The sequence below is a fragment of the Balaenoptera physalus genome (assembly GCF_965194825.1).
Source record: "Balaenoptera physalus genome assembly, chromosome: 11".
Taxonomy (NCBI): domain Eukaryota; kingdom Metazoa; phylum Chordata; class Mammalia; order Artiodactyla; family Balaenopteridae; genus Balaenoptera; species Balaenoptera physalus.
In genome coordinates this window covers 90,147,901-90,165,310 of record NC_138896.1, presented here as the reverse complement: position 1 = coordinate 90,165,310, position 17,410 = coordinate 90,147,901, and the positions used below count along the sequence as shown (strand labels likewise).

Sequence of the window (17,410 nt, the reverse complement as noted above, 5' to 3'; positions counted from 1 at the left end):
CGGCCCCGCCCCTCCCGCGCTGGGGTGCAGCGGCCGGGAAGGTGAGGGGCGGGCCTTGGGAAACCTCACCTGGAGGCCGCCTGGGGCGGGTTTTCCCAGAGAGATCGGACTCCTAAGAGGCAACGACACAGGAGCTAATTGCTTCCCTCCAACATCCCGCTCGATCCACCCCAAGCTCTCCCTCTCCAAGTGCTCAGCCCGCTGGGATCTTCAGGAAAAGGGTTCACTCGAAACTCTTTCCTCCTTCCCACCCGGACAGCGTCCGGGCCCGGCGCTCCTCCTCCCCCACCTCCGCGCCGCGGCACTCCCCAGCCCCCAACAGCTCTCAGCAGCTGGTATCCCCAACCGAGGGTCCCCTCGTCCGCGCGGCCCGTCCCGGGCTGCCCGCCGCACCCCCAAAGTGCGCCTGGGCGGAGAACCCCGTTGGCGCACCGGCCCAGCGGTCACGGCCCCCAACTGCGGGGATCAGTTCGCCCTCTGCCCCGGGGCAAGGGCACGGGGTCCTTGTCCCAGAGCCCCGGCGAGCGGCTTTCCTCGCCCCAGGGTGGGAGGCGCGGGGTTCCCTAGCGCCGGCCGCGCCTCCCTCCAGCTGTCACCACTCACCTGCTCTTCAGGGGTTGACTCTTGAGTTCGTAATAGGTTTTGGGCTCTTCGTGAAACTCCTCCCCGACTTCGAAATCCGGCACGATCCCCGATTCCGACTGCATGGCTCCCGCTTCCCGTCCTCCCACTGCTCCAAAGTGAGAACCGAGCCTGGGGGCGGAGGGGAGGTGGCGGGGCCTGGGTCCCCGAGCGGTGCGCCCCCGCGCAGTGCAGAACTCAGCCCGCTGGCCCGCGCGCGGCCGCCAGCCCAGGCGCCCGGAGTTTACACTCCCACCCGGGCGGGAGGGGCGGCTGCCCGGCGCCGCCTGGGATCTGTAGTCCCGGCCGGGCGGGGCACTCCCGGCTTGCCAGGAAAGCCGCTGCCCCGAAAACTACAATTCCCAGAAGGCCAAGCGAGGGCAGAGGCAACGTGGTAGACACCGCTAGCGCAACTCCTGTTTGGATTCATTGTCAATGTCAGCAGCTCCTGTCCCTCCTCTCTCGCTACTTGCTTCAAGGGTACAGACGTGGCTATTTAATATTAATAAGAACGGACTCAGCCCTGCTCTCCTACCATCACTCCTCCTCCCAGCTCACACATTCGCGAGGGCACGCCAAGTCCTTATTTTTTTTAAAAAAGGGTTTTGACACTGAAAAGTTTCAGCCTTCAAGCCTCCCTTAAAATAACCAGACTTTATATCAGGCTACATGCTACCCAGCGCTGCTGCGACAAATCAACTTGTCCTCGGTTTGGAACTGAGTGGAGGAACTTTCCTTCACTTTGTAAGTAAAACAGTACTGTAGAAAGTGTTCTTGAGCGTTCCTTTTCCGTAACTAACTCAATCTGGGCTTTTACAATACTGTTCATCCATCTGGATGACTCTCCCCTTTATCCAATTAGCCACTTCTAATCTAAAGCGGTACTTGAAAGGTGTGGTTAATTTTAAAACGCACGAAGTTACAAAACAGCGTCGTCACTGACTGCTTTTAATTTCTCAGTTGACGGGGAGTTCAAATGAGATTGTCCTGACATTTCAGAAGTGCAGTTGTGGGGCGCATGAAATGTACAAGCGTCAACCCCCCACCCCCACCCCACCTTCCCGGCACTCATTTAGGTAACAGATTAACAGGCTCTGTTATGGCTCGTTTGAACTTCCAGTCTTTCCCTCTGATTAGTTCCAGTAGGGTGTTTTCCTCCTTTTAAAAGTGTTTTGAGGCATCAGGGAGGAAGTAGAGAGTTAGAGGGTGGCTTTTAAAGTTCTAAGACCCACAGCTGAAATCCCGAGTCCTTCTCTAAAGTGCTGTGTAATCGTCAGCTTGTCACTTGATTCCTAGAAGCCTCAATTTCTTCATCTGTAAAGGAGGAGATTGGCAAACTTGTTTTTTGAAGCTGTTGCAAGGTCAAATGCAAGAGAGTGATTTGTAATCTATAAAAATGCTGCTCAATGGTCATTGTTTTATTTATTAGATCTTGAAGATATTCCTTTCAGACTAACACTTCATCTGTGAATTTGTCCTTTCAAAAGTAATAAATTAAATGATCACCCTGTGAGAAAACTCTACGGAGGCTAGACTTACGATGGGCACCTCCCAGGAGTTGGCTGTTTGCTAGTTTGCCTCACATGAGGCATTTTTAAGTTCACATTAGGTCCATACCATTAAAATATGACAGAACCTGAACCTTCCTAAGAAAAATAGGCTTTTTGTGCTCATGAATATGGGATCCCAGATTCCATGATAGAGACTGCTAGAAATGAGATGTTAAAAGTTAAAAAAAAAAAAAAAGCGTTATTCTCTGCCAGAAGGGAGAGGAAATGTAAAACATGCAGGAAACATTGAGTCTAGACCCCTAGTCTCATCTTGTTTCTCAACTGTAGGTGGTTGGAATGTGGTAGAAGGGGTTGATTATCATAATAACTTTGGGGTATTACAGGCATTTAAGGGGTATGGGCCAGAGATGCTATACATCTTGCACAATGACAAACTGTCTTGTCCAAATATCATTGGTACCCGCGTTGAGAAACACTGGAGTCTTCTTACTCTTTTGGTTCACCAGAAGTCTTTTAATGTGAGGAAAGCTATGGACCCTCTCCCCAGAAAATGTAGATGAAAACAAGATTCTTGTGCATAATTTTGGTCTGTTGACCTTTAAAGGCTATCAAGGACTTCAGTTAGAACTGTAGTTTATAAGCTCTTTAGAACTATAATGAAACAATCCATTTTGTCATTATATCTAGTAGTGACCTGCTAGACCTAAGGGACCAAACCCAAAGGGGAAAAAACTGTCAGAAAAGCTAACACACCTGAACTTAGCTCCAACTAAGTAAGCATGCCTGGAGGTACACAGAGATAGCTGTTATTTTTTCCCAAACACCTTTTCTTCTGATCTCATCCTACTCTTGGTTCGTCCTACTCTTCCATTACCTATAGTAGGGTTATTCATGACAGTTCCATCACTACCCAGTGGGAGTGGATATGTGACTAGTCCTGACCCATCAATGGGTCCATTTTCCTAGCCATGGTGATTCCTTTAGGGATGGACACAGTACCCTAACATGACTAGAAGTCCTCCTTGGGACTTTTCTTCTGGGGCAACTGGAGAAGACTGTCTGATTCTTGGAAGCACAGTGGTGGATGGAAGGAAAGCTAGAGCTTATTACTTATGGCCCCAAAGGGAAGCTGATCAAAAATGAGAGAGAATGAGACACGATCAACAATCAAAGAGAAGCGGAAACAAGCAAAACTGAGAAATAGAAAACAACAATAACATTGTTTCAGCTCCCTGTTCCAACCATACCTGAAGCCAGATATCCTTGGACTTTTCAGATATATGAACCAAAATTTTTTTTTCTTTTTGGTGGAACTGTTTTGGTTTACACTTCTGTCACTTGCAACCAAAAGAGCTTTGAGTAATTACCTTAAAAACCTTTTACTCCATTTAATGGACAGTTTTCTGTGGACTTCCATACCATTAATTCATGTAACAAAAAGTTGGGGATGGCTCCTGGCAGATGACCCCTGTAATCCCTCTTCATTAGTGAATTAAACCCTAGGAGTAGATGCCTCTTCTTTTAAAAAGGTGATAAAGATCAATAGCTCCATACATTTCATCCAAGGACCATGCCTGTTAAAAGCACCAAGGCAATGGCTAGAGATTATAATTATTGTCATTAATAATATGACTTATATTTATGTAATACTTTACTTTTTTTACACATTTGTCACATGTACCTCTTATTGGAGCACTTAAAAATCCAGCAAGGAGAAAGAAATCATAAAGATCAGAGCAGAAATAAATGAAATAGAAACAAAGAAAACTATAGCAAAGATCAATACAACTAAAATCTGGTTCTTTGAGAAGATAAACAAAGTTGATAAACCTTTAGCCAGACTCATCAAGTAAAAGAGGGAGAGGACTCAAATCAATTATTTGATTTGACAGGACTCAAATCAAAATTAGAAATGAAAAAGGAGAAGTTACAACGGACACTGCAGAAATACAAAGCATCATAAGAGACTACTACAAGCAACCCTATGTCAATAAAATGCACAACCTGGAAGAAATGGACAAATTCTTAGAAAGGTATAACCTTCCAAGACTGATCCAGGAAGAAATAGAAAATATGAAAAGACCAATCACAAGCACTGAAATTGAAACTGTGATTAAAAATCTTCCAACAAACAAAAGTCCAGGACCAGATGGCTTCAGAGGTGAATTCCATCAAACATTCAGAGAAGAACTAACACCCATCCTTCCTGAACTCTTCCAAAAAATTGCAGAGGAAGGAACACTCCCAAACTCATTCTATGAGGCCACCATCACCCTGATACCAAAACCAGAAAAAGAAACTACAAAAAAAGAAAATTACAGACCAATATCACTGATGAATATAGATGCAAAAATCCTCAACAAAATACTAGCAAACAGAATCCAACAACACATTAAAAGGATACCATGATCAAGTGGGATTTATCCCAGGTGTGCAAGGATTCTTCAATATATGCAAATCAATCAATGTGATACACCATATTAACAAACTGAAGAATAAAAACCATATGATCATCTCAATAGATGCAGGAAAACTTTTGACACAATTCAACACCCATTTATGATAAAAGCTCTCCAGAAAGTGGGCATAGAAGGAATCTACCTCAACATAATAAAGACCATATACAACAAACCCACAGCAAACATCATTCTCAATGGTGAAAAACTGAAAGCATTTCCTCTAAGATCAGGAACAAGACAAGGATGTCCACTCTTGCCACTATTACTCAACATAGTTTTGGAAGTCCTAGCCACAGCAATCAGAGAAGAAAAAGAAATAAATGGTACACAAATTGGAAAAGAAGAAGTAAAACTATCACTGTTTGCAGATGACATGATACTATACATAGAGAATCCTAAAGATGCCACCAGAAAACTACTAGAGCTAATCAATGAATTTGGTAAAGTTGCAGGATACAAAATTAATGCATAGAAATCCCTTGCATTCCTATACACTAACAATGAAAGATCAGAAAGAGAAATTAAGGAAACAATCCCATTCACCATTGCAACAAAAAGAATAAAATACCTAGGAATAAACCTACCTAAGGAGGTAAAAGACCTGTACTCAGAAAACTATAAGACACTGATGAAAGAAATCAAAGATGACACAAACAGATGGACAAATATACCATGTTCTTGGATTGACAGAATCAATATTGTGAAAATGACTATACTACCCAAAGCAATCTACAGATTCAATGTAATCCCTACTAAATTACCAGTAGCATTTTTACAGAACTAGAACAAAAAAAATCTTAAAATCTGTATGGAGACACAAAAGACCCTGAATAGCCAAAGCATTCTTGAGGGAAAAAAATGGAGCTGGAGGAATCAGACTCCCAGACTTCAGACTATACTACAAAGCTACAGTAGTCAAGACAATATGGTACTGGCACAAAAACAGAAATATAGATCAATGGAACAGGATAGAAAGCCCAGAGATAAACCCTCACACCTATGGTCAACTAATCTATGACAAAGGAAGCAAGGATATACAATGGAGAAAAGACAGTCTCTTCAATAAGTGGTGCTGGGAAAACTGGACAGCTACATGTAAAAGAATGAAATTAGAACACTCCCTAACACCATACACAAAAATAAACTCAAAATGGATTAAAGATCTAAATGTAAGACAGGACACTATAAAACTCCTAGGGGAAAACATAGGAAGAACACTCTTTGACAAAAATCACAGCAAGATCTTTTTTGATCCACCTCCTAGAGTAATGGAAATAAAAACAAAAATAAACAAATGGGACCTAATGAAACTTAAAATCTTTTGCACACCAAAGGAAAATACAAACAAGATGAAAAGACAACCCTCAGAATGGGAGAAAATATTTGCAAATGAATCAATGGACAAAGGATTAATCTCCAAAATATATAAACAGCTCATGCAGCTCAATATTAAAAAAACAAACAACCCAATCCAAAAATGGGCAGAAGACCTAAATAGACATTTCTCCAAAGAAGACATACAGATGGCCGAGAAGCACGTGAAAAGCTGCTTAATATCACTAATTATTAGAGAAATGCAAATCAAAACTACAATGAGGTATCACCTCACACCGGTTAGAATGGCCATCATCAAAAAGTCTACAAACAATAAATGCTGGAGAGGGTGTGGAGAAAAGGGAACCCTCTTGCACTGTTGGTGGGAATGTAAATTGATACAGCCACTATGGAGGACAGTATGGAAGTTCCTTAAAAAACTAAAAATAGAATTACCATATGACCCAGCAATCCCACTACTGGGCATATACCCAGAGAAAACCATAATTCAAAAAGACACATGCACCCCAATGTTCACTGCAGCACTATTTACAATAGCCAGGTCATGGAAGCAACCTAAATTCCCATCAATAGACAAATGCATAAAGAAGCTGTGGTACATATATACAATGGAATATTACTCAGCCATAAAAAGGAACGAAACTGGGTCATTTTTAGAGACGTGGATGGATCTAGAGACTGTCATACAGAGTGAAGTAAGTCAGAAAGAGAAAAACAAATATCATATATTAACGCATAGATGTGGAATCTAGAAAAATGGTACAGATGAACCAGTTTGCAAGGCAGAAATAGAGACACAGATGTAGAGAACAAACATATGGACACCAAGGGGGGAAAGTGGCAGGGGGGATGGTGGTGGCGGGGTAAATTGGGAGATTGGGATTGACATATATACACTAATATGTATAAAATAGATAACTATTAAAAGCCTGCTGTATAATAAATTAATTAATTTAATTAAATTTTTTTAAAAACCCAGCAAGGATAGATAGGCAAGGGTCCCCATTTTAATATGCATTGAACATGCACTGGTTATGAACATGGCATTGTGTTAGGTACCCAGACTACAAGAATGTGTTTGACTTCCTTCCTGCCCTCAAGAGGCTCGAAGTCCAGGAGTTGAGTCAAGGTTTGCAACACAATGAGAAACCACACCCAAGGTAGCAAATGCTAGGCAGTGATAACTGGTGTGTGATTTATACTTTTATATTCATTTATCTTAACAACTATTTTTGGAGCACCTATTCTGTGCCAGCCACGTTATGTGCTAGATACAGGGGAAATAGCAGTGATGAGCCACCTGCATTCCCTGTACTCAGGACATGGTCCCTGCCTTTTTAGGAATAGGAATGAAAATGATTTCATGGATAAATAAAGTGATAGACAGGTAAATACTACAAGTGTCTGAAAAAGGAGCAACCACTGAGGGCAAGAAAGAGATGAGTTCTTGGAGGAGAAAAGAAGGGAAGAAAGAAAGAAAGTGGAAGGAAGGGAAGTAGGAAGGGAGGGAGGGAGGAAGGAAGAGAGAGAAAGAGAAAACAAAAAGAAAAAAGAAAGAAAGAAAGGAAGAAAGAAAGAAAGGAAAGAAGAAATCTAAGTTATAAAATATGAAAACTATCACCAATTCACAGAAAAAAAAAATGAGAGAGAAATATGTTAATAATACCACAAGGATTCAATAAGACAAACCCAGATATTGAGAAATTCTACAAGACATTGAGAAATCTTCAAAAAACAAACAGTATGAAATAAAGGGGAAGGAGGAACTGGTACAGGCTTTTAAAGATTTAAAAGACATATTAGATATGTGAATTACATCTTGATTTTAAAAATGATCTGGAAAAAAAAAGAGACATATCACTCAAAAACATTTTGTAGACTTTATCTGAGTTCTGATTTGAGCAAAGCAAAGAGGATGATTAATAAATAATCCAATGCAAAATTTGTGAAGCTTGGATATGAATATAAATGGCAACATAAATGGCTTAGGAAAGGGCTGGCTAAGACATGACGGGTAATTTAAATGAATTTAGGAAGGGAAGTCTGATGAGTCTCAAGAAGAGCTGATTGCAATGGAGCAATTGAAGAGTCACCAGGGTTAAGAGCTGAGCAATGGGTCTGGGGAGAGTTTTACCTTGTTAAGAACTGTTAAAGAAAAGATCATTCTGACACTTATTAAAGAACAGTAAGCCCAACTTTATTCAGGGGGACTATCTCCATAGGTGTAGGAACTACTGCAATGGGTGGGGTTTTGCAGTAGAGGAAAGATATTGGGCTCAACTTCAAATACAACAAGGAAAGGTGGGGATTTATATCCAAGAAACAGAATGTGTATTGGGGTGCGGAAGGTGGTCAGCAGGTAGAAGATTACTAAAAGTGTAGTGTAATTCTTGGCTTAAACTGACCTAACAGGATTCTTGCTGAAGGCAGGCTCAGGTAATCAGATATTTCCTGGGGGATGGCGGGGATGAAAAAGGTGATCAGATATTGAGGGTGGGAGGTGCTGGTTAAACTGACTTGACAGGATTCTTGCTAAAATTGGTCAATGCAAGTGGAAGTCCAAAAGTCAAGGCCTAGTTGGGAAGAGGATTCAGAGGAGACTAAAATTTCGTCAAGGAGAGATTCAAAGCAAAGAAGTGCCTTTTATAGGGAATACAGCCAACATTTTGTAACAACTTTAAATGGAGTATAATCTATAAAAAATTGAATCACTATGTTGTACTTTTGAAATTAATACTGTATAAATCAACTCTACTTCAATTTTTAAAATTAGAAAAAAAATTTTTAATTTTTTTTTAAAAAGAAGTGCCTTTTATAGCTCATGAGGCCCAAAGCCAGGCTGTGGCAGCAGGTGACTGTCACCCCGCAGTTATCAAGGCAATGGAGGAAGAGTGGTTTGACCCTCGTCTGGACTTTGACTCTAAACCCAATGCAGAGCTATCAGTGAAAGTCATGCATTCATTCTTGTTCCAAGTTATCTTCGGCCACAGGAACTGAAGTAAGAAGGAGAACACCAAACATTCCATGAGATAATATAGCAGAAAGAGGAGATATACACTCCAAAGTGGGCATTCCTGCTTCTCTGAATTCCTATAAACAGCTACCAAAGTGAGGTTACTGGCTTGTATGTAAAATATTTAAAACATATTTTTCTTTTAGAAAAGTAATAATTTTTTTCATTAGAAAATACAGATAAGTAAAAGGGAAAGAATTTTAAACACCCATAATACCACTATCCAGAGATATTTGTACCTAGGCATATATATATATCATTATATATAAATATATATATATATCATATATATAATTTCAAGAAATATTCAGAAGGAGATCATACTAAATATACCATTTCATCAACTACTTTTCCCTTTCATGTAGTATTATAAGTGGCTTTCCTTGTCTATAACATCATGTTAATATTTTTAAAATATACTATCCATTCAGTAAATTTACTAGAACTTATTTTTCTAATTTCTGTATTGCTGGACCTTTAGATTGTTTTCCATTTTTCACTATTACAGGTAATTTCAGTAAATATACTAGAACTTATTTTTCTAATTTCTGTATTACTGGACCTTTAGATTGTTTTCCATTTTTCACTATTACAGGTAATTTTGCTCCTATCCTAGTAAGTAAATCTTTGCTCCCATCCACAATAATCGCCTAGAAATTGAATTGCTAGGCCAAAAAGCAGGCATGCTTTTGAAATTTTTTCAAGAGGGCTCTTTCTAGAACACAAATCTCATCTTGTCCTTTCCATATTTTAAAATGTTAGGATCCCCATTGCTCCAGAATAAAGAGCAGGCCCTTTCACATTGGATACCCAGCTCTCTGTGTCCTGGATCCTCCTACCCCTCTGGACCTCCTCTGAGATCACTCCCTGACTTCCATATTAAGTAGCTCCAGTGACCCCAAACTGCTGAAGCTCCTGGAATATGCCAGTCCATTTCCCTCTGTCTGGAGCACCTTTCTCTCCTCTTTTGCCTACACACTTCTTTAGCCTTTAAGACTGAGCTCAAACGTTACCTTCTCCAAGAAGCCTTGCTCTACCCTGCCAACCTTCATCAAGTTCCCCGTTGGTTTAAGGGCCCCATCCCTAAGTTCCCTAGATATACTATCTCCAGTACCCTGTATTGTAATTTTCTGCTTAACTTTCTGTACACAGCTCCCACCACCCCACAACCCTACTCCCATCACCACCACACACACAGAGCCAACGCACCCCTCTCCCTGCCCAGACTGTGAGCTCCCAGAGGGCTGGAACCATGCCCACAACGGATGTTTAAGAACTGTCTATTGAATAAATGAATGGGTTAGCCACCAAGTAAAAGAAAGTATGTTTCTTAGCAAACTCACATTGTTTCTTTTTGTAATGAGAGCAAGGATATTGCAAGTGAAAATAGAATTTTCAGAAGGTTTTCCACAGTGTCCATTTGTACATAGGCAAATATTGATGGAACAAAATAACTAATTTCTTCTCCATCACTAATGCTCTATCCTAGTCTGAATTGATTTATCAGAGCAGAATTTAGCCTGTATCCCAGTAGCATTCCTGATAAGGAAGCTGAGATCTCTTCATTAGAGCAACAAGTGGACATATTCAGACTTGCTAGTGGGAGATTTGGAAAAATATTAGGCTGGAAAATAACCGAATGAATCATTTAGCACTTATTAAAGGAACTAAAATCAGAAACCAAAATAAGCCAAGATACATGCACATTTCCTGTTGTGAAGGTAGCAGGGGTAAACCTCAAGGGATTTGATGTTCCCAACCATGTTAGCACAAAATAGTGTCAGAAAGTTTTAAAAGACAAGGACTCATTTGTCAGGTTGCAGATGAAAATATATTCATCTTTATTTCCCCCTAGAACCCAGTGAGGAGTAAAGACTCAATGCACTGCTGTTGAATTGGTTTGCCAAAGTAGTATGCTAAAATATCAAACCCTAGGGACCAAAGTCAAGTAGCTGGAAAAAACAGAAAACTTCTGGCCTAGGAGCAAATGAAGAAGGGGTGGTCCCCAGGGACTTATTTCTTAGCGCTGAATTAGAGTGGACCACAAAGAAATTAATACTTGTAAAACACAGAGACCAGTGAATGGCATATGACACACTCCACACAAGACTTCTGTAAAATAAGTAAAATAAATAATTCTTTATTCATTTAAAAAATATCTGTGTAGTACTTACTCTGTGCCACTCACATACTGAGAAAGACTAGTTGACTGATTCACTAAAGGTTTCCAGAGTTTGTTCAATTTAAGCAAAAATAGGTTTAAATGTATAGTAATAGTCTGACCTCCTTTTCTGCATCAGAAGGGCCCACTGGCTGGCTCTATTCTCTGGCTCCACCGCTAACCAGCTGTGTGACCTTAATTAAGTAAGATACCTAAATCGCCCTAATCTCAATTTCCTTTTATGTAAAAATGGGGTGATAGAACCAAATTGGTGTTAGTGAGAATTAAATAAGGAAATCAGTATAATGCACTTTGCTTTATATTGTCTGGAACTCATAAGAACTCTTGGCTAGGGCTTCCCTGGTGGCGCAGTGGTTGAGAATCCGCCTGCCGATGCAGGGGATACGGGTTCGAGCCCTGGTCTGGGAAGATCCCACATGCCGCGGAGCAACTGGGCCCGTGAGCCACAACTACTGAGCCTGCGCGTCTGGAGCCTGTGCTCCGCAACAAGAGAGGCCACAATAGTGAGAGGCCCGCGCACCGCGATGAAGAGTGGCCCCCGCTTGTCACAACTAGAGAAAGCCCTCGCACAGAAACGAAGACCCAACACAGCCATAAATGAATAAATAAATAAATAATAATTAAAACAATGAAAAAAGAACTCTTGGCTAAGTTTATATTATTATTACTGTGGATTGTTGCCATCGTTGTTTCTGTTCCTCTTTTGACCATACCTTAACTTAGCCTTTAGGAATCCACCAATCTATGTTTGAGGCACAAAAGAGAACAGAACACTTTGTTTCCAATGTCAATTCTCTTTTTTTTTTAAAGATCTTTTCTTGCAATTATGAAATAAATTACAGTTTGGAAATGTGCACAAAACACAAATGTATTCTTTTACAAATAATGATATTTGTCCACTTACAACTTCTTCCCTCAAAGAGGTAACCACTTTTACAGTAATCATTTCTTCTTTTCTTCTATAGTTTTAACACCTAAATATGCCACCCTAAGCAATATAGTTTATTCTTGCCTATTTGGGGGCTTTACATAAATTATGCTAACCAGCTTCCAAGATGGCCCCCAGTGATCCTGGTCTCCTGGTGATCTCTCCCTACATTGAATCAGGACTGGTTTGTGTGACCAAACTCTAAGGCTATCAAAAAAGTTCATTGCAACTTCTGCGTACTTTCAGATTGTTCAATCTGAAGGGACCATGAGGAAACTAGAAGAGGCCCATGTGGACAGGAACTGAGGTCTCCCACCAACAGCCAGCACCAACTAGCCAGCCTTGTGATTGAACCACCTTAGAAGTGGATCTCCCAGCCCAAGCCAAGCCTTCAGATGACTGTAGCCCCAAAGGGCATTTGGCTACAACTTCATGAGCACCCCTGAGCCAGAAACACTCCAATCCACTCCCAAATCTCTGACCCACAAAAACCATGATCAGTGATAAATAATTTCTGTTGTCTTAAACCAAGAAACTTTGGAGTAATTTGTTATGCAGCAGTAGATAAATAATCAGAAATTACACAATGTGAATTCTCTTGTATCTTGATTCTTCTACTCAAAATTCTTTTAAAGATACATCTGTATGATACTGTGTGTAACTTTATTTCTATTACTCTATGGATACATTTTGGTTTGACGTCTATAAACATTTTTGTCTGGGTCGGGTGTGGGGGGGGCGGATTCTTAACTTGCAGGGCTTGAGAAGGGATACTTTTTGATTTGGAGGCAGTTTTCTGCCAATATGGGAGGGGAGGATAAATAGCATTTGACACCTTTGAGGCCAAGTTTACCATTAGTATTTTAGTAATCCAGATATCTTGAATAACCGAAAAACAAGAAGTTTTTGGAATGATCCTTCTCTCTTTTCACTGTAAACATAGTCATCCCGAGTGACAGCCTTACTTGTCCTTCATATCACCAGAGAAGTAGACACTAGACTTCTCTGCCTCTCAAATAGACTAGAGGAAAGGATGGGGTGGAGACATACACCCTCCTGGGATATATTTTCCTCTGACTGACAATTAAAGCAAACACACTTTTCAACCTGCTACAGACTCAGAAAATCATGTTTTCTTAATATTTAAGCTGTTTGATCAAGCAGGAATCTTGAGTACCTTCAATCCACAGCCACCTGGGATGGCTCAGCCCTTTGTACTCTGCTACCATTTCAGTAGGACACACAAACTAACTAAGAAATGGGGACTGCAAATCAGTTACCTGGGAAAAAAGTAAGAACACGAATTCCATTTCTAGGAATCTATACTACAGAAATACTCTCACAAAGGTGTGAAGATGTATACACAAGAATTTTTTTTTCAATGTTTTTCATTATTTTGGAAAACTGGGTCCATGGCACAGAGGCTATAGTTAAATTATGATGCATTCTTACAGCTGAATTCTATGCAAGTGAGACAGTGAGAATGAGCTCTATGGGCAGACATAGAAAGATGTCCAAAATAAATTTTATGTGAAAAAAAGCACATTGCAAACAACATATGTCAATTCTATTTTCATTTAGGGAACAAACTTTGCGTGTGTCTCTGTGTGTGTGTGTGCGTGTGATGGTGTATATAAATTAAACCATTAATGGCTATTATTGGGGCTGAAGGAGGAATTATAAAGAAATTTCACTTTCAAAATCACACATTTTGTAATGTCTTATTTTGTAACAACATACATATATGGCTTTTGAAAGTAAAGGGGAAAATGGTTATTTTAAATTTGCCATTTGGGTCAGTAACAAGAACGGCAATGATTACGATGAGAAAAAGTGATAAATTATAGATTTAACCCTTAGGATTCGCTTTAGTGCTTGACATAGGGCCTTCTTTTATCCACGCTTCCCAATTATTTCTACAGTTAATCAAAGAGCCGTGAAAACCAGACAGCATAAAAAAGCTGAGCCATAAATGACTAAAGTATATATTTCCTTTATCATACTCCCTTTTTAAAATATTCACGAGCAATATATATTCATTTTAGAAGACTTGGAAAAGACTACAATAAACAAAAAGAAAAAAATTATCTGTAACTGAACCACCAGAGAGAAATACACTTAGTATTTTCCTGGACAGCTGTCCAAATGTATTACTAGTGTTACTACACACACACACACACACACACACACACACACACACACGCACACACACTATTCTCTTCTTTTGTAACCGATTTTTCTTTACATAGTATATTTTGAACAGCCTTTTATATTAAAAATATACTCATCATAATTATTAAGCCTACACAGTATTCCATTACATCAAGAGGATATAAAGTGGTTTTCATAACAACTCCTGGATTTAGAGGTAAATTTTTACTGAGTTTGCAAATACCCAAAACATTTATGAGACATTGTATGGACAGTGCATGCACATTTTTCTAGAGAGGGAGGCCTCATTTCTTCTCAGATTCTCCAAGGATTAACTAATAATTAAAGAAGGAAAAAAAAAAGAGTTGAGTCACCCTATGATATAGCTGTACAAGAGATGTTATGACTATCTAATCAACGTCTTCTTGATCATTTTGTTTGTATCCAGTTTTCACTGTTATAAACAGTGCCGTAAGTAAATTTAGGAGTTTTCAATTCCGATGTTCAGGAAAACATGAAAGGTATGGAGTACTGCGATATTACTGAGACTCTTTTTGTTGAAAAACAGGTGAATGTGCTGCAGTTCAAACATCTATGCAGAAGACATTTTCTTAGAGTCATCAAAGTAGAGATGAGAAACCCCCAGACACTGGAACCCGGCAAGCTCAATTACACAAAGCCTGTCACTGGCTGCCAAACCTAAGACAGTGATGGGCAGAATAAAAGCAGAAAATTCAGAATAGGAAACGAGAGAGAAAAAGACAGGAACAGCTCAGCCATAAAAGAAGAAAGAATGAAATAACGCCATTTGCAGCAACATGGAGGGACCTAGAGATGATCATACTAAGTGAAGTAAGTCAGAAAGAGAAAGACAAATATATGATATTGCTTATATATGGAATCTTAAAAAAGAACACATATGAACTCATTTACAAAACAGAAATAGACTCACAGATAGAGAAAACAAACTTATGGTTACCAAAGTGGAAAGGGAGGGGGGATAAACTAGGAGTTTGGGATTAACATATACACACTAATATATAAAAGAGATAATCAACAAGGACCTACTGTATAGCACAGGGAAATATACTCAATATCTTGTAATAAGCTATAAGGGAAAAGAATCTGAATCACTTTTCTGTATACCTGAAACTAATACAACACTGTAAACCAACTATACTTCAAAAAACAAAAAAAAAAGGGAAAAAAGAAAAGAAAAAGAAAATGGGAAAAAAAGATAGGAACAGGATGGGGAAAAAGAAGGAAATTAGTGCAGTGAACATCAGTTTTTTGATTGAGTCAGCCTTCCTTCCTTTTTTCCTTCTTCTCTTAAGAGCACCTCCCTTTCCCTTTGGGGAACTGCCCCACCTCCATCACATGTGGTATTGGTACATCTGTCAATCAACAGTACCCAACTCCCTCTGGTCAAAGGAGTGAACTGCTGACCCAAGCTATACCAAAAAGCTTCTCTCATCCAGAAAGCTGAATCTCCTACAGAAACCCCAGGAGGGAAGACCACTGGAGCTGAGACATCTGATAGCAGTACCCTACAAAATCAACCCATGGGTTCCTGCTACAGAGATCTCCCAAGGACCCCTGGTTCCTGCCCTTCCCCAGACATGATTGTTCAACTCTTCCTTCTGGTCTCCAAGTCTCACAATATTCTTCCAGTTAGTTCCTTCTTTTTGCTTTACTTGGTGAGAGTCAGTGTCTATTGTTGGCAACAACAAAAACACAAGTCCTAATACAGTTAGAACTAGACTCATAGGTAGAGTGAGAACATACGGCCCACCCCTTGATTTTTGTTGTTGTTTAAAACACACACACACACAAACACACACAGGCCCAATAATGCCAAGATATCTGGCTAAGGTCTCACAACTGCTGGTGACAGAGGCAGGACCAGGCACAGATCTGTTCTCAATAGAATATAAAAATCTTAAGAACAGAAACAGGATCTTGTTTCATGGTGAGAACCCCATCCCTAAAACAGTGGTGTGCACAACCTAGGTATTCAACAAATGATTGCTGTTACTGTTGTGTAGTCATTTTTTTTGTTTCCTGACTTAAAAATACGGAAAGGTGTCCAGGATATACTGTTAAGTAAAAACTGCACTTCACAAAATGCTATGTATTGTGTGATCTTACTTTTGTAAACTTAAAACGTAATGTAATATTTATAATTGCATTGTGTAAAAAAATGATCTGGAATTAGGTTCCCCATCCTAACTGTTAAGAGTGGTCATCTCTGGCAGAAGAAAAGAAGTAAGCAATTTTTTTATGTTTCAGTGTTATTTGAATTTTTTTGCAGTTTAAATATATCACTTTTGTGATTAGAAAATAATTGTTTAAATTAAGGAAAGGGAATGAGGGGGAAGAAAGAGAGAAAAAAGGATGAAAAAGATATAAAGATAAGAAGGAGGGAAGTAAAAAGGAGGAAGCAGAAGGGGATGAGAAGGCAGAAGGACAGTGACACTCCCTGTGGCGCTCTTCCATGGATTCCTTGGTGATCTTCAGGACGGTTCACCAGTATTCCATTTTCCTTCTTCCAGGCACATGGTAAGACTGAACTTCCCATACCCTTGAAGTTAGACTTGGCCATGTGTCTTGCTTTGGCCAAAAAAATGTGAATGAAAGCAAGTCATGTCACATCCAGGCAGAAGCCTTTAATGGTCAGTGATCTGTCACATTCTCTTCCCTTATCTACAGCAATCACTGATGGTAGAGACTCCTTATGGCCTGGGTCCCCAAGTGAGGATGACAAGAAACACAGCCTCCCCCCAGCTCCAACCCATGATGGACATGGAGCATAAATGAGAAATAAAGTTTTATTTAAGCCACTGAGATTTAGGGATATGTATTTTTATAACCTCAGCATATCATGGGGTATATCTATCCCAGAGGTAGATACCACTGTCTCAAAAGATCTCTGTTATGGACTGAATGTTTGTGTCCCTCCCCCACCTCAAATTCATATGTTGATGCCCTAATCCTATCAGATGTATACTTGAGATGGGGCATTTGGTAAGTAATTAGGTTTATATGAGGTTATGAGGGTGCGGGCCTTATGATGGGATTAGTGCCCTTCTGAGAAGAGACACCAGAGAGCCCTCTCTCCACCTCTCTCCACTATATGAGGATGCAGCGAGAAGGCGGCCATCTGCAAGTCAGGAAGAGAGTCCTGGTCGAAACCTAACCAGGTTGGCACCC

At 40.1% G+C, this 17,410-nt stretch overlaps 1 protein-coding gene and 1 long non-coding RNA gene across 7 annotated transcripts in view; one reads left to right on the top strand and one right to left on the bottom strand.

The window, feature by feature from the left end:
* The window catches only part of MITF (melanocyte inducing transcription factor), a 223,566-nt gene extending 222,656 nt beyond the window's left edge, over positions 1-910 (bottom strand). For 3 of the 6 annotated variants that reach the window (XM_082412298.1, XM_082412305.1, XM_082412306.1), the window contains exon 1: positions 604-844. In XM_082412298.1, coding sequence (XP_082268424.1) covers positions 604-707 — 104 coding nt within the window. In that variant the 5' untranslated portion in view covers positions 708-844. Of the gene's footprint in view, positions 1-603 lie in introns of all 6 variants that reach the window. The other 3 variants (XM_082412301.1, XM_082412302.1, XM_082412299.1) reach the window with 2 other exon arrangements.
* LOC309637585 overlaps positions 1-17,410 on the top strand; it is a 418,822-nt gene that overhangs the window by 346,117 nt on the left and 55,295 nt on the right. The window lies entirely within an intron of this gene.